The 15,312-nt window shown below is 33.9% G+C and overlaps 2 protein-coding genes across 5 annotated transcripts; one reads left to right on the forward strand and one right to left on the reverse strand.

The window, feature by feature from the left end:
* Nucleotides 1-39: 39 nt before the first annotated feature.
* Nucleotides 40-6,520, reverse strand: LOC140879876 (serine/arginine-rich splicing factor SR30-like). 3 transcript variants are annotated; one of them, XM_073283825.1, is made up of 13 exons: nucleotides 6,420-6,520; nucleotides 6,058-6,143; nucleotides 5,689-5,754; nucleotides 5,441-5,515; nucleotides 5,201-5,353; nucleotides 5,043-5,100; nucleotides 2,511-2,560; nucleotides 2,298-2,354; nucleotides 2,125-2,219; nucleotides 1,934-1,981; nucleotides 553-586; nucleotides 387-476; nucleotides 40-300 (listed from the first exon to the last, which is right to left on the reverse strand). In XM_073283825.1, the coding sequence occupies exons 2-13, from the start codon at nucleotides 6,139-6,141 to the stop codon at nucleotides 286-288; spliced, it is 825 nt and encodes a 274-aa protein (XP_073139926.1). In that variant the 5' UTR covers nucleotides 6,142-6,143; nucleotides 6,420-6,520; the 3' UTR covers nucleotides 40-285. The 3 variants fall into 3 exon arrangements, 2 of the variants coding, with proteins under 2 accessions (XP_073139926.1, XP_073139927.1); XM_073283826.1 differs by lacking the exon at nucleotides 6,420-6,520 and adding an exon at nucleotides 6,248-6,407; XR_012149542.1 differs by having other exon boundaries at nucleotides 280-300; nucleotides 553-793.
* Nucleotides 6,521-8,505: 1,985 nt separating this feature from the next.
* Nucleotides 8,506-15,276, forward strand: LOC140881949 (uncharacterized). 2 transcript variants are annotated; one of them, XM_073287634.1, is made up of 12 exons: nucleotides 8,506-8,645; nucleotides 9,362-9,460; nucleotides 9,828-10,043; nucleotides 10,148-10,272; nucleotides 10,368-10,489; nucleotides 10,576-10,658; nucleotides 12,557-12,721; nucleotides 12,934-13,038; nucleotides 13,583-13,765; nucleotides 14,031-14,125; nucleotides 14,210-14,307; nucleotides 14,767-15,276. In XM_073287634.1, the coding sequence occupies exons 1-12, from the start codon at nucleotides 8,604-8,606 to the stop codon at nucleotides 14,862-14,864; spliced, it is 1,431 nt and encodes a 476-aa protein (XP_073143735.1). In that variant the 5' UTR covers nucleotides 8,506-8,603; the 3' UTR covers nucleotides 14,865-15,276. The 2 variants fall into 2 exon arrangements, with proteins under 2 accessions (XP_073143735.1, XP_073143736.1); XM_073287635.1 differs by lacking the exon at nucleotides 8,506-8,645 and adding an exon at nucleotides 8,652-8,945.
* The last annotated feature ends 36 nt before the right edge of the window (nucleotides 15,277-15,312 follow it).

Here is a 15,312-nt window from a genome sequence, read left to right on the forward strand (position 1 = left end):
GTTCAAAACAAACAAATTATTGTAAGCCTTCCCGAAAATCTACAACTGATGTTGATGAAGTCGGGGACATCAAACCACACAAGAAATTAAAATATACAAGCAGAGTTGTAGTTTCACCAAACCTCCATAATCCCTTGCAGCTAATCCAGAGTACAGTCAAACAAAAGTTCGAAAGCACCTAAAATGGTATTCAACGATTCCTAATCTTAGTAAAGCATAAGATATCAAATCCCTCCCTATAAACACTATGCTCCTCAGCTTACTTTAATCGAAATTTTATCTGCTTCAATCAGATCGCTCCTGCAACCATGAGAAAATCATAAAATGAGAGCATGCAAACATAGTCAAGATGTCACATTGAAAAAAAACCACCAAAGAACACGCACCGAGTAAGATACCCTGTCCGAGTTGCTCCTGCTCTTGCTTGTGCTCGGTGTTCCCCTAGGACTAACACTCAGGCGTCTTCTTTGATGAAACTGGACAGTGACGAGCAGTTGATGATAGAAGCATATAACAGACTGCTATACACACAACTAACAAAGTTACACTTACAGGTGATTCGGGAGATTTAGATCTTGAACGATACCTGCATGATTTCCATAAACCACCAATTCAGAACCAAAGAAGTTCGGACTATAAAAGCAGCAGCGATAGGTAATCGCATCACATCCACGTTTTCATTTCCAAGTGGATTCATTTTTTTGGCTGGCTGGTCATTCAAACTCAAAAAGATCCAAATGAAGAAAAGAGACTGCCAAATAATCGCCAGCAGCCAGCCACAGAAGGTTTTTCACTGATCGGACCAGCACAATCAGATAACTTTGTTTCAGCAATGTAACAAACTGTGATCATATCAATCAAATGGCACTGAATAAGCAAACTAAATTTAACACCCACTCATCAATTTCGATTCCAACCAATCATTAATGGGCAACAGCCACACAAAGAACCTTAATTTAAACTACTAATTAGATTCAGTCGACAATGCTAAACTGAATCGCTTACTTCCACAAAGACGGAGTTGCAAGAAGTTGAGCACCATGCCACCAACTGTCAGGTATTTGTGACATGCAATCCCCCATAAGCAATGAAAAGCCATATCTCATGATTGTGGCATAGTAGTCTTAAAACTAGGAATCCAATTCAATGATCAATCTTCTCAGGCTTGAAAACAATGTGCAGACCAGTACCAAAGTTTGAACACATGGCGTCATAAGTAAATTCCCTAAAACTCCATGTGAAAACCCATCAACATTCAAATATGATGCTTCAATTGGCAAAAGTCACGCAGTTATCTTTGAATGAAAACACGCACAAGAGTACATTTTAGTTTTTCAATATCTCAAATGCAAAAGGTGACTTAAACAAAGTACTGAGATCTTTTCGTGATAATCTTCTTTAACATCGTATTTTTTTAGAATGGGGTTTCAAATAAAAAAAAGCATTATCTGTAAAAAGTTTGCTTAGCTCGACTGCAACATAAGAGATAGTCTCTCTCCAAATTATCCCTAGAGCAATTACCAAAAACTTAAGTCAATAGCCACAAAGAGCCTGAATGCCTGAAAATAACCTAAGATAAGCATTCTTTCTTGCATGAATATGTAGAGGGAGAATCAACGTATAGCGCAAGAAATATAGCATAATCTAAAGTTAATTTTAGTAAAATTATCATAAATTTGCATCTGATTTACCAATATCATCAATTGACTTTTAGTTAATTTTCCCAGAAAAGTTGCAGCAAACAGCTCCGATGGCAACATCTTTTTACAACCAACCCTCGTATTTGCATTACCACACCTCAAGGCCCCAGATTCATATTGCACATAGGATAACTTTAAACTCTTCATAGTATATCTGATAATATACTTTTTTCTCAACTTATCTAGATGTAAATAATGGTGGCAAAGTCAAAGGGAAAAGCCACTCATCATACCTTGACACATTGCGAGGAGGTGATCTAGATCTTGACCTCGATGCAAACCTAAAGATGAGAATTTAAGGGTTAGAAACAAAACAGGTGCACAACATATTATATTTGCAGAGCACTACACATATACATATAATATACATAAAATATTTATCTGTCTAATACTGCAAACAACCCATTTGGATTTTAAAAGACACCTTCTATCCCTGTAGTCATAATGGCTGTGACTGGGACTTCTTGAATAAGGACTAAGGCTCCTGGAATAACTATGCCTCCGGTCATACTCTTCAACCTGAAGTTTACAGATACATGAATCAGTTTGATCTTCAAGAAAAACAAATACAAAATTGATATCTTCATAATAACATACCCGTATGTAAGCCCGAGAAAATTGATTACGAAATAGAGAGTCATCAAGCTTTCTAACCTACGTGTTGCAAGGATACCAGAACAGTGCAAAAGACAATGGAAATTAGTTCATAATCAGTCACCAAATTAATATAAATCATTCTTAAAATACAAACTAAGGAGGCAGTCAAAATGACAATCGGTTTCAAAACTCAAAGGCATTAAATCTACTAACCGCGTATTTCATGTCATCAGAGTTTGTATAGTCAACGACTCCACGCATGCCTGTATAATTAACAAGAACAACAACATCATTGTCAATTATTATGTCAAAAAACCTAAGAAAAGGCAAATCAATACTAGTGTATAATTATTACAATCACAATAATAATACTGAATTCTCTATACAGCTTTCCCAGAACACTGGAAACAGCACAGATGAAACTTAAGCAGCTACCTAGATGATAATTACTGAGACATAAGGGATGAGATGGGTAGGGTTCATGAGAAAGATCAGACACCAAAAAACTGGTAATTACTTGAATCCACCAACTATCAAAATAAATCCACTAACAAAATAGCTCTCTCTCACTTCCGACACATTACTTCAAATAAATACGCACAGGCACACTTATCAACGGATTTCTAAATTTTAAAATGTCAAATTCACAATAAACAAACCTAGCCCAAAAGCATTTCTAAACTAACAAAGAATCAAATTATCTCAAAATTACTTACTTAACCAATCAAAGAATTTTAAAAAATTTTGAGCTGCTAACAATTCAAAGCCTACCATCTAATCTTTTTTTTTTTTTTTGGGAACAAACCCACCATCTAATCTTTAGTGTTTCATGTAAGTTATGTTTCATCCATATCTCCTGGATATCTCGACATCCCATGTAACCGGGATCAAAGGGCATTCCAAACATAAGATCTTAAAAACTTAAACCTCGAGTTTTCAAATGCAACAAGGATAGACAAACTGATGTTCACCTCAAAGTTCAGTCATGACTAGAATCTGGATAGTGCGCAGCTTTATGCTGTCATTTTCATAAACAAGTTCAGGCCCCTCAACTTAGAGCCTAACATCAAGGTTTATTGGGATTAAGCGGTCACTAATAAGCCACAACATAATTTTTGTTTACGCGTGACCACAATGTCTAGCAAACAGGTATATGCATGTGACTCCCCATGCTTAATGCTGCCATCGGCATCTAGCTGACTCATTGGAAGAAACTGGATTTTGTACATATTCTCGGAGGTAATATCTTTGAATGTGTGTATAGTTCCTCAAGAAGTAATCGAAAGGTAACTCAAAGACAATCATTACATAGAACTGGTGAAACTACCATCATCCAGTGCCAATGTTTAGACGTATCAAATCCAAAATGAAGTCCCGAAAACCTCACGCAAAGCTTTCATAAAATATAACCAATTTCTTGGAAAACCTAATTGAATATAGATAACGTTTTGGCATTTTGGTATCAAATGCATGGTGACATGAGGGAAAAACTACTGCAAGTCATTGACCTTACTACTTGTACTAATTCTTCTCCCGGAATATCCCAACCGATTGTTTTGTTATCCAAGTACTTACCATCAATCTGGGATTGCCAACACTGCATTTCTCATTCTTTTTACAAGTCTAAATACACGTCCCAGTTAACTCTCACAGAATCTGAACATCACAAACAGCATTTTTTGCATCTATAAATTTCTGTAATCCAAGTGCTTATCATCAAGGGATTGCCAACACTGCATTTCTCATTCTCTCCACAAATCAAAATTCGCATATCCCAGTAATTCTTACAGAATCAGTAAATTACAAAAAGCTTCTTTTCCATCTTTAAATGTCTTCCATGCCAAGATTGTCGTTCCATAATCTCTTAACTATTTACCAAGTGTACTAGAGAAAAAATTGGTGTAATTGTATGGTTTTTTTTGTTGTTTTCCTTTTTCTTTTTTTAATTCACCATGTTAAATTGCAATCTAGTCCCTGTCTTTTAATTTTTTTCAAATTCTATTATTTGAAATGGCATTTTTCTTCCTTATCAATTTTTACAATTACGGTATGACCTTATTTAAGCCTTCACTACTATTTACCATTATCATATTACACTTATTTGAATATGAATCGAATTAATGGTAAAAAAGACTATACAAGCACGTAACCCATATGATGAGTCACTAGTATAATTTTTTTTTCTTTTTTGACGCAAGTCAATAGTATAAATTTAAGGTTCACTAAGTTAATGGAAAAATGTGTTTGTCCTTCTTAAAACACTAGCTCAATAAAATTTTGTCCTAATTCGTCATTTCTTTAAATACGATCATACTTCCTTTCACGACAGTCGAACTTTATGCAGCAGCCTTTGAAGAGGTGTGAAAGTCCTAATACTAGGTTTTGTGCTACCAGCATCCATAGAGGTCTGAAACTAGACAGAAGTAAGATAATGTTGAACCAAATTGGTCGTGGATGAAATATTAAGGAGCCTTGGCCACATGCTCCAGATATATGTAGCATCATTGTGGAGTTTCCACTTTGTTTTGGTTAGGAAGCCAATTATCAACCTGTGTTAAAACACAGGCTTGATGCCTTCTGCTCTGAAAAGGGTAGGATCGCACTCATTCTGGTTTTCAACTCCGGGTTCAAAGAGGACAGCAGAGGAAGCACAAATTTCCATTTGAACTGCTTTCGCCTTCTCGTAGCAGCTGAGGCAGAATTCTATTTCACATAAAATTTAAAATTCAATGTCATGATAATTACCATCTCGATCGCGGTAAACTTGAGAGAAACAGACATCTCCTGCTCGACGCATGTGATCCTACGAATACCGATTCAAGGAGGTGAATTACGATGATACAGTGGAACAAATACTCTCCCCACAACCACATACATGCACCCACAGAGGGGAAGAGGCATACCTTTAAGTCTTGCCAAGAAGCAGAAGAAGGAAGCCCGGTAACCCTACCCCTATAATCAGACCGCTTTGAAATTCCCCCCAAACTACTCCCACTACTGTAGCTACTGTGGTGATCATATGATGGTAATCTTCGCCCTCCATGAGAAAGCTCAACCTACATCAACCAAAAAGAAATGGCAGATGTTTGAGATATGAGAACCATCAGCATTCTTATGATGTTGTAAAGAGTTAAATAACTAACCCGTAACCTATAACGATCAAACTTATAACCATCTCGGCCACGAATAGCATCATCAGCATCACGTGGATCTTCAAACTGAAATAAAAAAGCACCAAATTCATTATGGCAAAAAAAAAAAAAAAAGACCACCAAATTAAACTATTTAAGTAAATCTCATGAGGTAAAACCTAATAAGCATGATTTGTCATCAACATCATGATTTCCATCAAGCAATAATTTGCAGCGTCAAATTTCAAATGGTTGCTCACCTCAACAAAAGCATAACCAGGCGGTCTTGATGGAATTTTCAAATCAATGGTAACTATAGGCCCATACTACAATAATAACCAAGAAGAGACGTAATTAGCTCACAGAAAATACTTAAAACTTCTTTGATTCAAAACACCGATGCCATCTATTGTAAATAAAATATCCATAACATGTTATTCCGACAATAAGCTGTATAATTCACACAATCCAACATTAAAGTAATACTTTATGGCCAAAATTGCATCCTTTGACTGCATGTGCATCTACAGTTGCGTCTCTTTCTGCTGAAGGTTGTAAAACAAAACTTTTTTTTTAAACCTTCAAATGAATTCAATACATGCACAAGAAAGGGTAAAAAAAAATCAAACCTTGTAAAACAAATCTTCAACCTCACTCTCGCGAATGTCCTCAGGAAGATTGCCCACATAAATGGTACTGCTTGAGCGGCCCATCACTGAGTTAATATCACAAAATTTACACAAGAATGAATAACAAAACAATTGCTCTATTTTAAATTGCATGCATAAAAAAAATTTTAATATCACAGCACAACTATACCAAAATTCCAAGAAATAACCAAAAGCTTCCTCTTTTACACCGTAACGCTTCCCAAGACAATCACAAGTACGTCGAGATAAATGATTCAAAGCGAAGTGGTGAAATTGAAAATCACGAGAGACTCGCAAACATAAAATCAATCAGCAAAACTAAGGTTAAACTGAAAAACCACCTGAGAAAAATCTTGATGTAGTAGTAGATATTCCAAAACACAGAAGAATCCCAGAAAACCGAGATGACGTACGTGTCAGCCAATGGAGTTTGTATTTACGGAATACCAACACGTCCCATTTTTTATTTATTAATAATTAAAAAAACTACATAAAAAAAAGTTTGAGAAAAAAATTAGAAAGACAGAACATTGCTCATAAATTCACGCAATATCAAAATTACATAACAAAGTGTATATATGAGAGTAAAATTGAAAATAAATTCCATTCGAAAAAAAATGGAAAATAAACTTTTGTTTCTTATAGATTTATAATTTTGTTAAATAAATCCTAACTTTTTTAATTTTTTAAGTAAATATTTTTAAATGTTTTTGAATTTTTCCAATAAAGTTTTTCCTCTTTGCATTATGAGATTGTCTAAAGTAAGAGGTCATTCCTTAAAAAAAAAATTAACACAACAAAAAAAGCCTAAGAGGTCCTTATTTTTCGTGATTTGATAAAATAATATTAGTGAAATTCTCCAAGTATTCATTTTCCTTCTATTTAAATCATTTTTTTTTTTTTTTTGAGTTGGGGGAGGGGGGATTTGTTACAATTGAATTTCGACTTAAAGGTTCGTCCCACACTTAAGATCTTGATGTCAGATGAGTTACACGTCATCAGCTCTATTTAAATCATTTTGAAATTAGATATTGAGTCCGTTTAGATTTTGTAGATAATTTTTTAAAAAAATTGATTTTTTAAGTTATATTTTTTGATTTTTTAAAAAACTCAAATTTTGATTTTAAAAAGTATTTTGTTAAGCACTACCAAACAACTTATTAACAGGGGTGTATTCAATCCAGAGATTTAATGACTTTCATTGACTTTTTTTTTAGTATAGACTTTCGTGGAGTTGATATATTTTTATTGACTTTTAGGAAATCTCACAGAGTTTGTGAAAAGAATTATATGGAGTCCTATAGACTTTTTTGCAAGACATTTGCAGACATTTGCAGTGATTTATTGACTTTTTTTAATAACAGACTTTCGTGAAGTTAATAATATTTTTATATGTTTATTCGATAAAATTATCCTTATATATATGTGTGCATATATATGTTTGTGTGTACGTGTCAGTGTGTGTTGGTTTATGTATATATTTTTATAAATTTTTAAATATAGTGAAATTATAATATTTAATTAATGCACAACATATATATATATAATTAATGTTCAATAAGTACTAAATAAATAAATTAAATTATTAAAATAATTTATTATTACTTTCAACTCTGACAATAAAATCTTATTAAAATTTTATGTTTTTTATATGTATAACATGATAATTTTATTAAGGAATTTTATAATTATAATTTGACGTAATAGAATTTCCATATTAGAAGTTATAAAATAAATATAATTATATTTAATATATTTTTTAAAAAAATTCTTTCAATTATATACAAAATATTAATTTTTATTTTATAAAAAATATCTATAGCAATATTTGTTTTTATTATTATTTTCATCATTTTGTGGCGTAAAAGTTCTACTATTTAAAAATTAAATGACTTTGTATAGTTTATTGCAATTAATTGTATAAATTATGTATTAAAAATAAAAAAATCATCTCCAAAATTTCAACGACCAAAATTTTTTAAAAAATGGATTTTCAAATATTTTACTTTTTGATTTCATATTGTAAAAAGTTTTATGAAAAAATTTAAGGAGGAAGAAGGAAAAGAAGAGGGAAATGAAATTAGAAATCTATTCAAATCTTTGGGTTCAAGCAAAGATAATTTTAGACATTTTATTATTGTACCTTGAACTTTAAAGTTTGTACTTTAATGACTTTCATGGAGTCATTAAAAGTCTCTTGGAAATTTGAATACCTATGGACTTTTATAGAGTTTTTAAAATTCATAGTTGAATACCACATGACTTTTTAAAACTCCATAGACTTTTATTTTGGATACCACTAGATTTTCATAGAGTTTATAAAAGTTTAGATTGAATACCTATTGACTTTTAAATTCCACAAGGCTCTTTAAATGTCATGATTTCTCCCACTTTAAATACTACCCACTGACTTAAAAAACAAATGCTTGTCACTTATGATACCAAACAGGTCATTCTCGTGGAGGCGATAGAGGAGACACGCACCCGCACAAGTTTGGTCTTGCTGTCGCCGTGAACTGCAAACAATGGCTAAAGTACCTTCCAATCACTCTCGGGATGAAGCTCCGGTATTTCTCATTTCATGTCTTTGCTTTTTTAGCTTCCTATTTTCAGGAACTAGAGGTCCGCCGCTTTGGTTAACGGTGGTGAATGGAGACGACTTTGAGTGTTTTTATGGTCTAGCAATCAATTTAGTTTAACTTTGTGGAGAAATGGGGTTGACAATTGGAAACGAATCAAATTATAATACGGGTTAATGGTTTTGTTAATCGTGTTTCCGTGTGGTTAAAAATATATATATTTAGTTGGCTTTTGTGGAAAATTATACGCCTTTACTTCGCTCTTCTCTCTGCACATTCGATTCTCGGGTACTCGACGAAAAATAGATTTTTTTTGTATTGCATTTTCTTTGTTTACTAGTTGCTATTGAATAGCCTTGTTTTTTTGCTTTCTTTGCCCTGAATGATCTATTTTTAGTAACTGATAGTGCTTATGTGCCGTGGTGTTCATTTTGTCTTTACTTGCAGTGTGTATATTGAATCTTAATCATTGTGGGAGCTAACTATTGTTGAAGTTATTTCTTTATTAATACAGCAATTATTAGAAGAAAAAAAAAAAGATATAAAAAGTGAAACAGAGAATCCATGATTCCTCTTGCATGGAAAAATTCATTGTAACCATCGTCAGATTGTTTTTTTTTTTTTTCTCTAACTTATGGTTCTCATAATTGTAGGTAAAATTTTATTGCAAATTGGTTCAATTTTTTGGATATTCTGTTTTGCAGGATTACGAGGGGCTCTTGAATAACTTACAAGATTGGGAGTTGTCATTCAAGGAAAAAGATATGAAATTGAAATTGGGTTCTACTGGCAAGGAAAAGTTGGTAATTATATTGATCTAAAATTTTTATTATGAATAATCTGTAATTTGTGGTGAAATTGTCATCAGATGTTGTGTTATGATACATCTTTGTGTAGTAACCATATAATTTCACGCAGATTTGTGTTTGCCAGCATCCTTTCATCTTATTTTCTCTTTAGATTTTCATTTGCCCTCTTTATCCGACCAAATGAAAATATGATGTGCAATATTTATTTCTAAGGGGAAGATTGGAAGGCATGTGACCTACAGCAGTACAAATTCATATCAAATTTGCCCTTAGCCTTTACTATGCATTAAATCAGTGTTTCATCGGCTCACTCTTCTGTATGTTATGTGTCTTATATTTTGTAAACTTTGTCCTTTTAAAGGATCTGCCAGTTAAAACTAGTGGAATGAATAGTGCTAGTCAACTTTCTGATAGTGCTGGATTCAATGGAAGGAGAAAATTGGAGAAAACTCCATCTGACAATACTGGTCCCTTCAGAGACTATGAACGTCTGAAAGGCTTTGATGTTCTCAGTCATTTATCTGGTGGATTCAGATCAGAGGAGAGCTTTGTTGATGCAAATTCAGAAAAAGAGTTGGTATTCTCTGCCTTCGAATGAGTATAATTCTAATCTTGTAAATTGACATGACATGCTTGAAGTTTTATTTAATGTTTGTCTTCATTTCTGTATCATTTTTCCAGGGTAACGAGTTTTTCAAGAAAAGAAAATTTAATGAAGCAATAGACTGCTATTCACGAAGCATTGCATTGTCACCAACTGCAGTAGCTTATGCAAACAGGGCAATGGCTTTTATCAAAATCAAAAGGTATTTTCAGTGCATGTAGGCAATTTCTGTTGCTTCGGTGAAGGACTTTGCAGTTTTTCGTCCTAATTTCTATTATTTATCCATGAGTCAATTAGATTCCAGGAAGCCGAGCTTGATTGTTCTGAAGCCTTGAATTTAGATGATCAATACATAAAGGCTTATTCTCGTCGATCAACTGCTAGAAAAGAACTTGGCAAACTCAAGGAATCCCTTGATGGTAGAGTCTGAATATATTAAAGTTGACAGACCTTTTTAATTTCATTGTGAGTATCTATTTAGTGAACTATGCATAGTTAAACTCAGATGCTGAGTTTGCTTTGAGGTTGGAGCCCCAGAACCAAGAGATAAAGAAGCAGTTTGCAGAAGCAAAATCTTTGATTCAAAAGGTAAGCATTATACTCCGCGTATATAAGTTTTTTGGTTTCCCAAGATTTTTTTGATATAGCGATTTATGGTTGGGTAATTTTCTCTAGATGCAAAATGGAGTTACTTCTTGAGGTTTACAAACTAATGTATGTTTAATTACTGCTTAATGTGGCCCGGACATTGAACCTGGTGACTTTCATTTGCTGCATAGAGTTTTTCGAAGTCTGCCAGATATTAGAGTTTCACATTTATATTGTGGTGGTCAATGCATTTTCTCGTCCGTGACTATACGGAAACACATAGATAAATTGTGTGGGTTATTATTTAGACTTTTTTATGTAAAATTAGCAATTAATCATTGTCCAAGAATGTATTCTTAGCATGTAAATCGTGGTCTCCAATTTGCATTGGAAAAAAAGGGAAAAAAAAAAGAAAAGAAATTAAGTGAAAAACATTTGCTCAGTATGTTGGATCTTTGATGAAAACTATAAAAATCACTGGGGGATTGGAAAAAAATAAGGGAGTATGGCTGTGTCATCTTCTTGAACTTGACACATGCAAGATACATGAGGTTGTAAAAGTTGATTGTTGTAAATCCCCTCTCAATGGATGCTATGGGGCTAAAATTTAACTGAGCCTGCGATCACTATGTTATTGTTTTTTTCCAACCAAAAGCAATTGAAAACTATGCAAATTGGTTCATTTTTCTCTGATTACTTTTTCTTTTAAGGATCTTGTTGAAGCACTGAGAGAAATCAATGTGGTTAATGTTCTGATACATTATGGGTATCAGGGGGAAAAATATTTCCCTGGTTCGAATTCAATTAGCTCTGATTCTTGGGTATGGAAGTAGTAAGTACAATCTTATAAAACAGTATCAGTATATTTTCCCAATTTGAGCATGAGAAAGCTTCAGAGAAAGTTGGAGAAAGTGAGAGCGATGTGGTAGATCACAAGAGGAAGAACAGGAAACCAATTTTGGTGGCAATTTTCTCTATAGGTTGTTAGTGCACAGAGGCATTATATATACATAAACTTCAGCTACCTAATTACACCTTTCAACAAGTCAAACATGCTTCTATTTTTTAGGTGGAATTAATGGACTGGAACAGAATTATTTTAACCTTTGCCACAAGTTTGTTCGTCCTTGCTAGTATTTATCATGTGCGATTTGGATGACCCAGGTTATTTAAATCTGTATTAGTACACCATCACTCCGATGTGGGTGTTAAAATTAAGTGTTTTAGTACATACTACATATACAAGAGAACTGAGTGATGGAGAGAAAAAGGAAAGATGACAAAAGGAAAGAAGACTTGAACTGCTTAGAGGAATGCAAAAGAAATATGGGGACACAAAATAAGTTATATAAATGGAGTCTTAGATTTCTTACCATAATTTCGTGAGACTTCCAATGATGACATGATTATATTGTGTTACAAATAGGTGTGCAGCAGCCACTACTCACAGCTTTTGAATTTGAACTTCCTGCGTTGAAAACTGTTTTAATTCACAATCTTTAATTTTTGGACTACCTGATTAAAGTGGAAGTGACTTGGCTTCTAATTAATCAGATCATTCATCAAACTTGGCCTATCAACTCTGTGGACTCAAACTGAAAGAGATACATTAATTCTATCATTATCTGCAGCCAGTCTCATTTTTGTGAGCTTTTCTTGCCTCTGTGACAAGTACTGTCCAAAGTTTCAATCTAGATTTTAAGGGAGCAAAATTTTTTTGAAGAACGCTACACTGCTTTATTTCGTGTTGTCGTCGCTGATAAGCATTATGTCTTGATGCTGTTTCTCTTCCAACTTGTTTCTACCGTCAATTTACACTGAAGACGGTGATGGATTGTCCTTTAAGGAGCTTTGAGAGTTCAACTCTTTGCTGAGCTTGTTTTCTTTTTTAATTCTAGGAAATTCTTAAGAAGCCACCTGGAGCGCTAGCAGGCTCTGTTGAGGGTGTACGAAGAACAGTAAAATCAAAGTTGGACAATAGCACTTCTTTGCAGAAAATTCCATCTGTCTCAACAGTTTCTCCTGCTGGAATAGTGAAGGAGATACTTGAAAATGATGCCAAGGTCAGGACTACTCAAGCATACCTTTTTTCTTTTTTAGGTCATGATATCTTTTGAGGAATAAGTTGATTCTGAAAGAAAAAATATTGTGCGACAAGTCTGGTTGATGGTAAGATCCTGTTGAGTCGTTTGTTCTTTGTTCTGCACTTTCTAAACTTGCGAGTAGTAAATCAGTTAATTTTTTATTATTTGACCTATGAATGTTTCTTTTGCAGGATGATAATACGATGGATGTTCCCTCAGAATCATTAAAGGAAATTAAAGGCAAGAATATGAGGATAAATGGGACTGCTGCTGATACCGCCTTAGAGAATGCAAAGGTTTGGTTTTGGTATCCTTTCATTGTTAACTGGCCTTGTTTGGGTCCGGTGCATGTCAGATCGTAATCTTAGCCTTCTGTATTGAAAAGCCACGAACTTCTTTTCAAAATATAGATATAATAGCAGTGGTTCGTATCTCTGTCTACCCAAGCATTTCCATAATTCCACCTGAAGTAAAGGCGAAGGATAGAGCAGAACTTGCATGGATAAAAACTGGATGATGATAGTGGTTTAGTAACTTGAAGAAAACATGCACATTTTCATAGAAAAAAACAAGATTAGCAATTAGAATATACCTACGATTGTGATGTCATGAAATCATGTTAAAACCTCTTTATTTAATTAATACTCTGTATTCCTGGTTTGAGCTGAAAATTTTAAATATTTTCTGAATAAAATTGATCCCTGCTAGCACAGCATTTATGATTCCTGAAAATTTAAAATTCTGCGCGTACAAAATCTTATTGTCATGTTTATCCTTGCACTATATTTCCTGCTAGACTTCAAGTTTGTGACATTTTATCCCTGATTAAAACTCTCACAGATAAAACATAAAAATGGAAGGCAAGATCTGAAGGCGTCAGTGCAAGAGCTTGCTGCAAAGGCTGCTAATCTTGCAAAGTCTGAAGCTGCAAAAAATATTGTTCCACCAAGTTCTGCTTTCGAGTTTGAGGTTTCTTGGCGAGGACTTTCTGGTGACCTTGAGCTGCAGACTAGCTTATTGAAGGTGGAATCATAATATCCAATTGCTCTTTAAATTAATTGTGTTATTAACCATATAATATTCCCATTCTTGTATGCCGTCCTTTTCCCCCGAGGGAGAGAATATTTTGTTGGTGGGAACAACTAATTTACAGTAAAGAAAACTGATTTCTGTTTGTTGAACTTTTTTTCTAGATGTAGGGAAACAAAACAGGAAGATTTTCTTATTCTGCTAATGGTATGTCTTGTTTACTGCTTTTTCGTAATCATCATTATTTTCTGTTGATCAGGCGATATCACCAACCACATTACCAGGGATATTTAAAAACGCATTGTCTTCTTCAGTACTTGTTGACATCATTAGGTGCATTGCCACCTTTTTCATGTGAGTGCTCTGGTTCTCTCAAGCATGATGAATTTCCCTGCTTTCAGCTTAACATCATAGCATTTGCTTTCATTTGTTTGGCAGGGAAGATATGGCACTGGGTGTTGATTACTTACTGAATTTGACCAAGATTCCTAGATTCGACATGGTTGTCATGTGCCTTTCATCCACACATAAGGCTGGTACGTCCTTGTTAACATTCTGTGGTTGTAAGTTTTGAAGTGTGTACTTTGGTCATGTTGTCTTCTGAGTTCAGGATTCATCTTGTCCTGTTTATCATAAACAGTAAGTTTTTGGGGTCTATACAAGAAGCATCTTCTGTGATTACAATATGTTGGTATTATCATTAGCCTATAGTGGCAATTCGTGATTCTTTTCTTGATATTCTGGAGAACATATGAAAATTTTTATTTTATTTTTCCAGTGAAAATTTTCAATTTAAATACATTAGATGATTACCCGACTTGAGAACAAACTGTGGTGAACCAAACTACTTCTCTCCCTTGGATTCAAAGTGCAATATTATTTTTTTTAACAAATATCTAGGGGTGGGAAATAGACTGGAGAAAAGTTATTATCAGGATGTTACTTTGGCATATTACAAGTAAATTATGCAGCTGAATATAATTCTTTTGGAGCAGATCTTCTCAAGATTTGGGATGAGGTATTCTGTAAAGCGGCTCCAGATTATACCGAGTTACTAGCTAATCTACGCTCAAGATATGGCATAAGACAATAAGGGACGTGCTTTACTATTTTCATTACAAGAGAGTTTTGTGGGTTTCCAGGGAAGTTCACCTTTTATCTCCAAATGAGGCAGTTGCTCGAGACGGAACACTAATACTATTTGATGAAACAATGGAATTGCTTTGACTACCCAGTTTACTTGTAAAGCTTGTAGAAAATACACTTTTTTACCTGAAAATGCTGAAGGTTGTTTCTTTTTCTTTTTCTTTTTCTTTTTTTTTTTTTTTACTAAGGGGTGGGGTTGTTGGTTTAGAACCCTTGACCTCTCCCAAATTTGGGAAAGGTGGTGCCATTAGACCAATTGGTCATTAACTTATTTTCTAATTTATGATTGCATTAAACTTGAAAGAACTTTTGTCTACTGTTGGTTGTAGCCTAAGGCAGTCATTGAAACGCAAAAAACAGAAATATAGTTGGATATTTGGAATCTTTACCCTATT

Source organism: Henckelia pumila, chromosome 2 (genome assembly GCF_033568475.1).
Source record: "Henckelia pumila isolate YLH828 chromosome 2, ASM3356847v2, whole genome shotgun sequence".
Taxonomy (NCBI): domain Eukaryota; kingdom Viridiplantae; phylum Streptophyta; class Magnoliopsida; order Lamiales; family Gesneriaceae; genus Henckelia; species Henckelia pumila.

What these genes read in the sequence shown, in the direction of transcription:
- LOC140879876 (XM_073283825.1), bottom strand. Translation starts at nt 6,141, where the DNA reads ATGGGCCGCTCAAGCAGTACCATTTATGTGGGCAATCTTCCTGAGGAC. An exon ending in CTTCTTGGCAAGACTTAAAG is followed by an intron (nt 5,101 to 5,200) that starts GTATGCCTCTTC and finishes CGGTATTCGTAG; the next exon opens with GATCACATGCGTCGAGCAGG. An exon ending in TTTCTCGGGCTTACATACGG is followed by an intron (nt 2,220 to 2,297) that starts GTATGTTATTAT and finishes TGTAAACTTCAG; the next exon opens with GTTGAAGAGTATGACCGGAG.
- LOC140881949 (XM_073287634.1), top strand. Translation starts at nt 8,604, where the DNA reads ATGGCTAAAGTACCTTCCAATCACTCTCGGGATGAAGCTCCG. An exon ending in CAAATTCAGAAAAAGAGTTG is followed by an intron (nt 10,044 to 10,147) that starts GTATTCTCTGCC and finishes TCATTTTTCCAG; the next exon opens with GGTAACGAGTTTTTCAAGAA. An exon ending in TACTTGAAAATGATGCCAAG is followed by an intron (nt 12,722 to 12,933) that starts GTCAGGACTACT and finishes TTTCTTTTGCAG; the next exon opens with GATGATAATACGATGGATGT.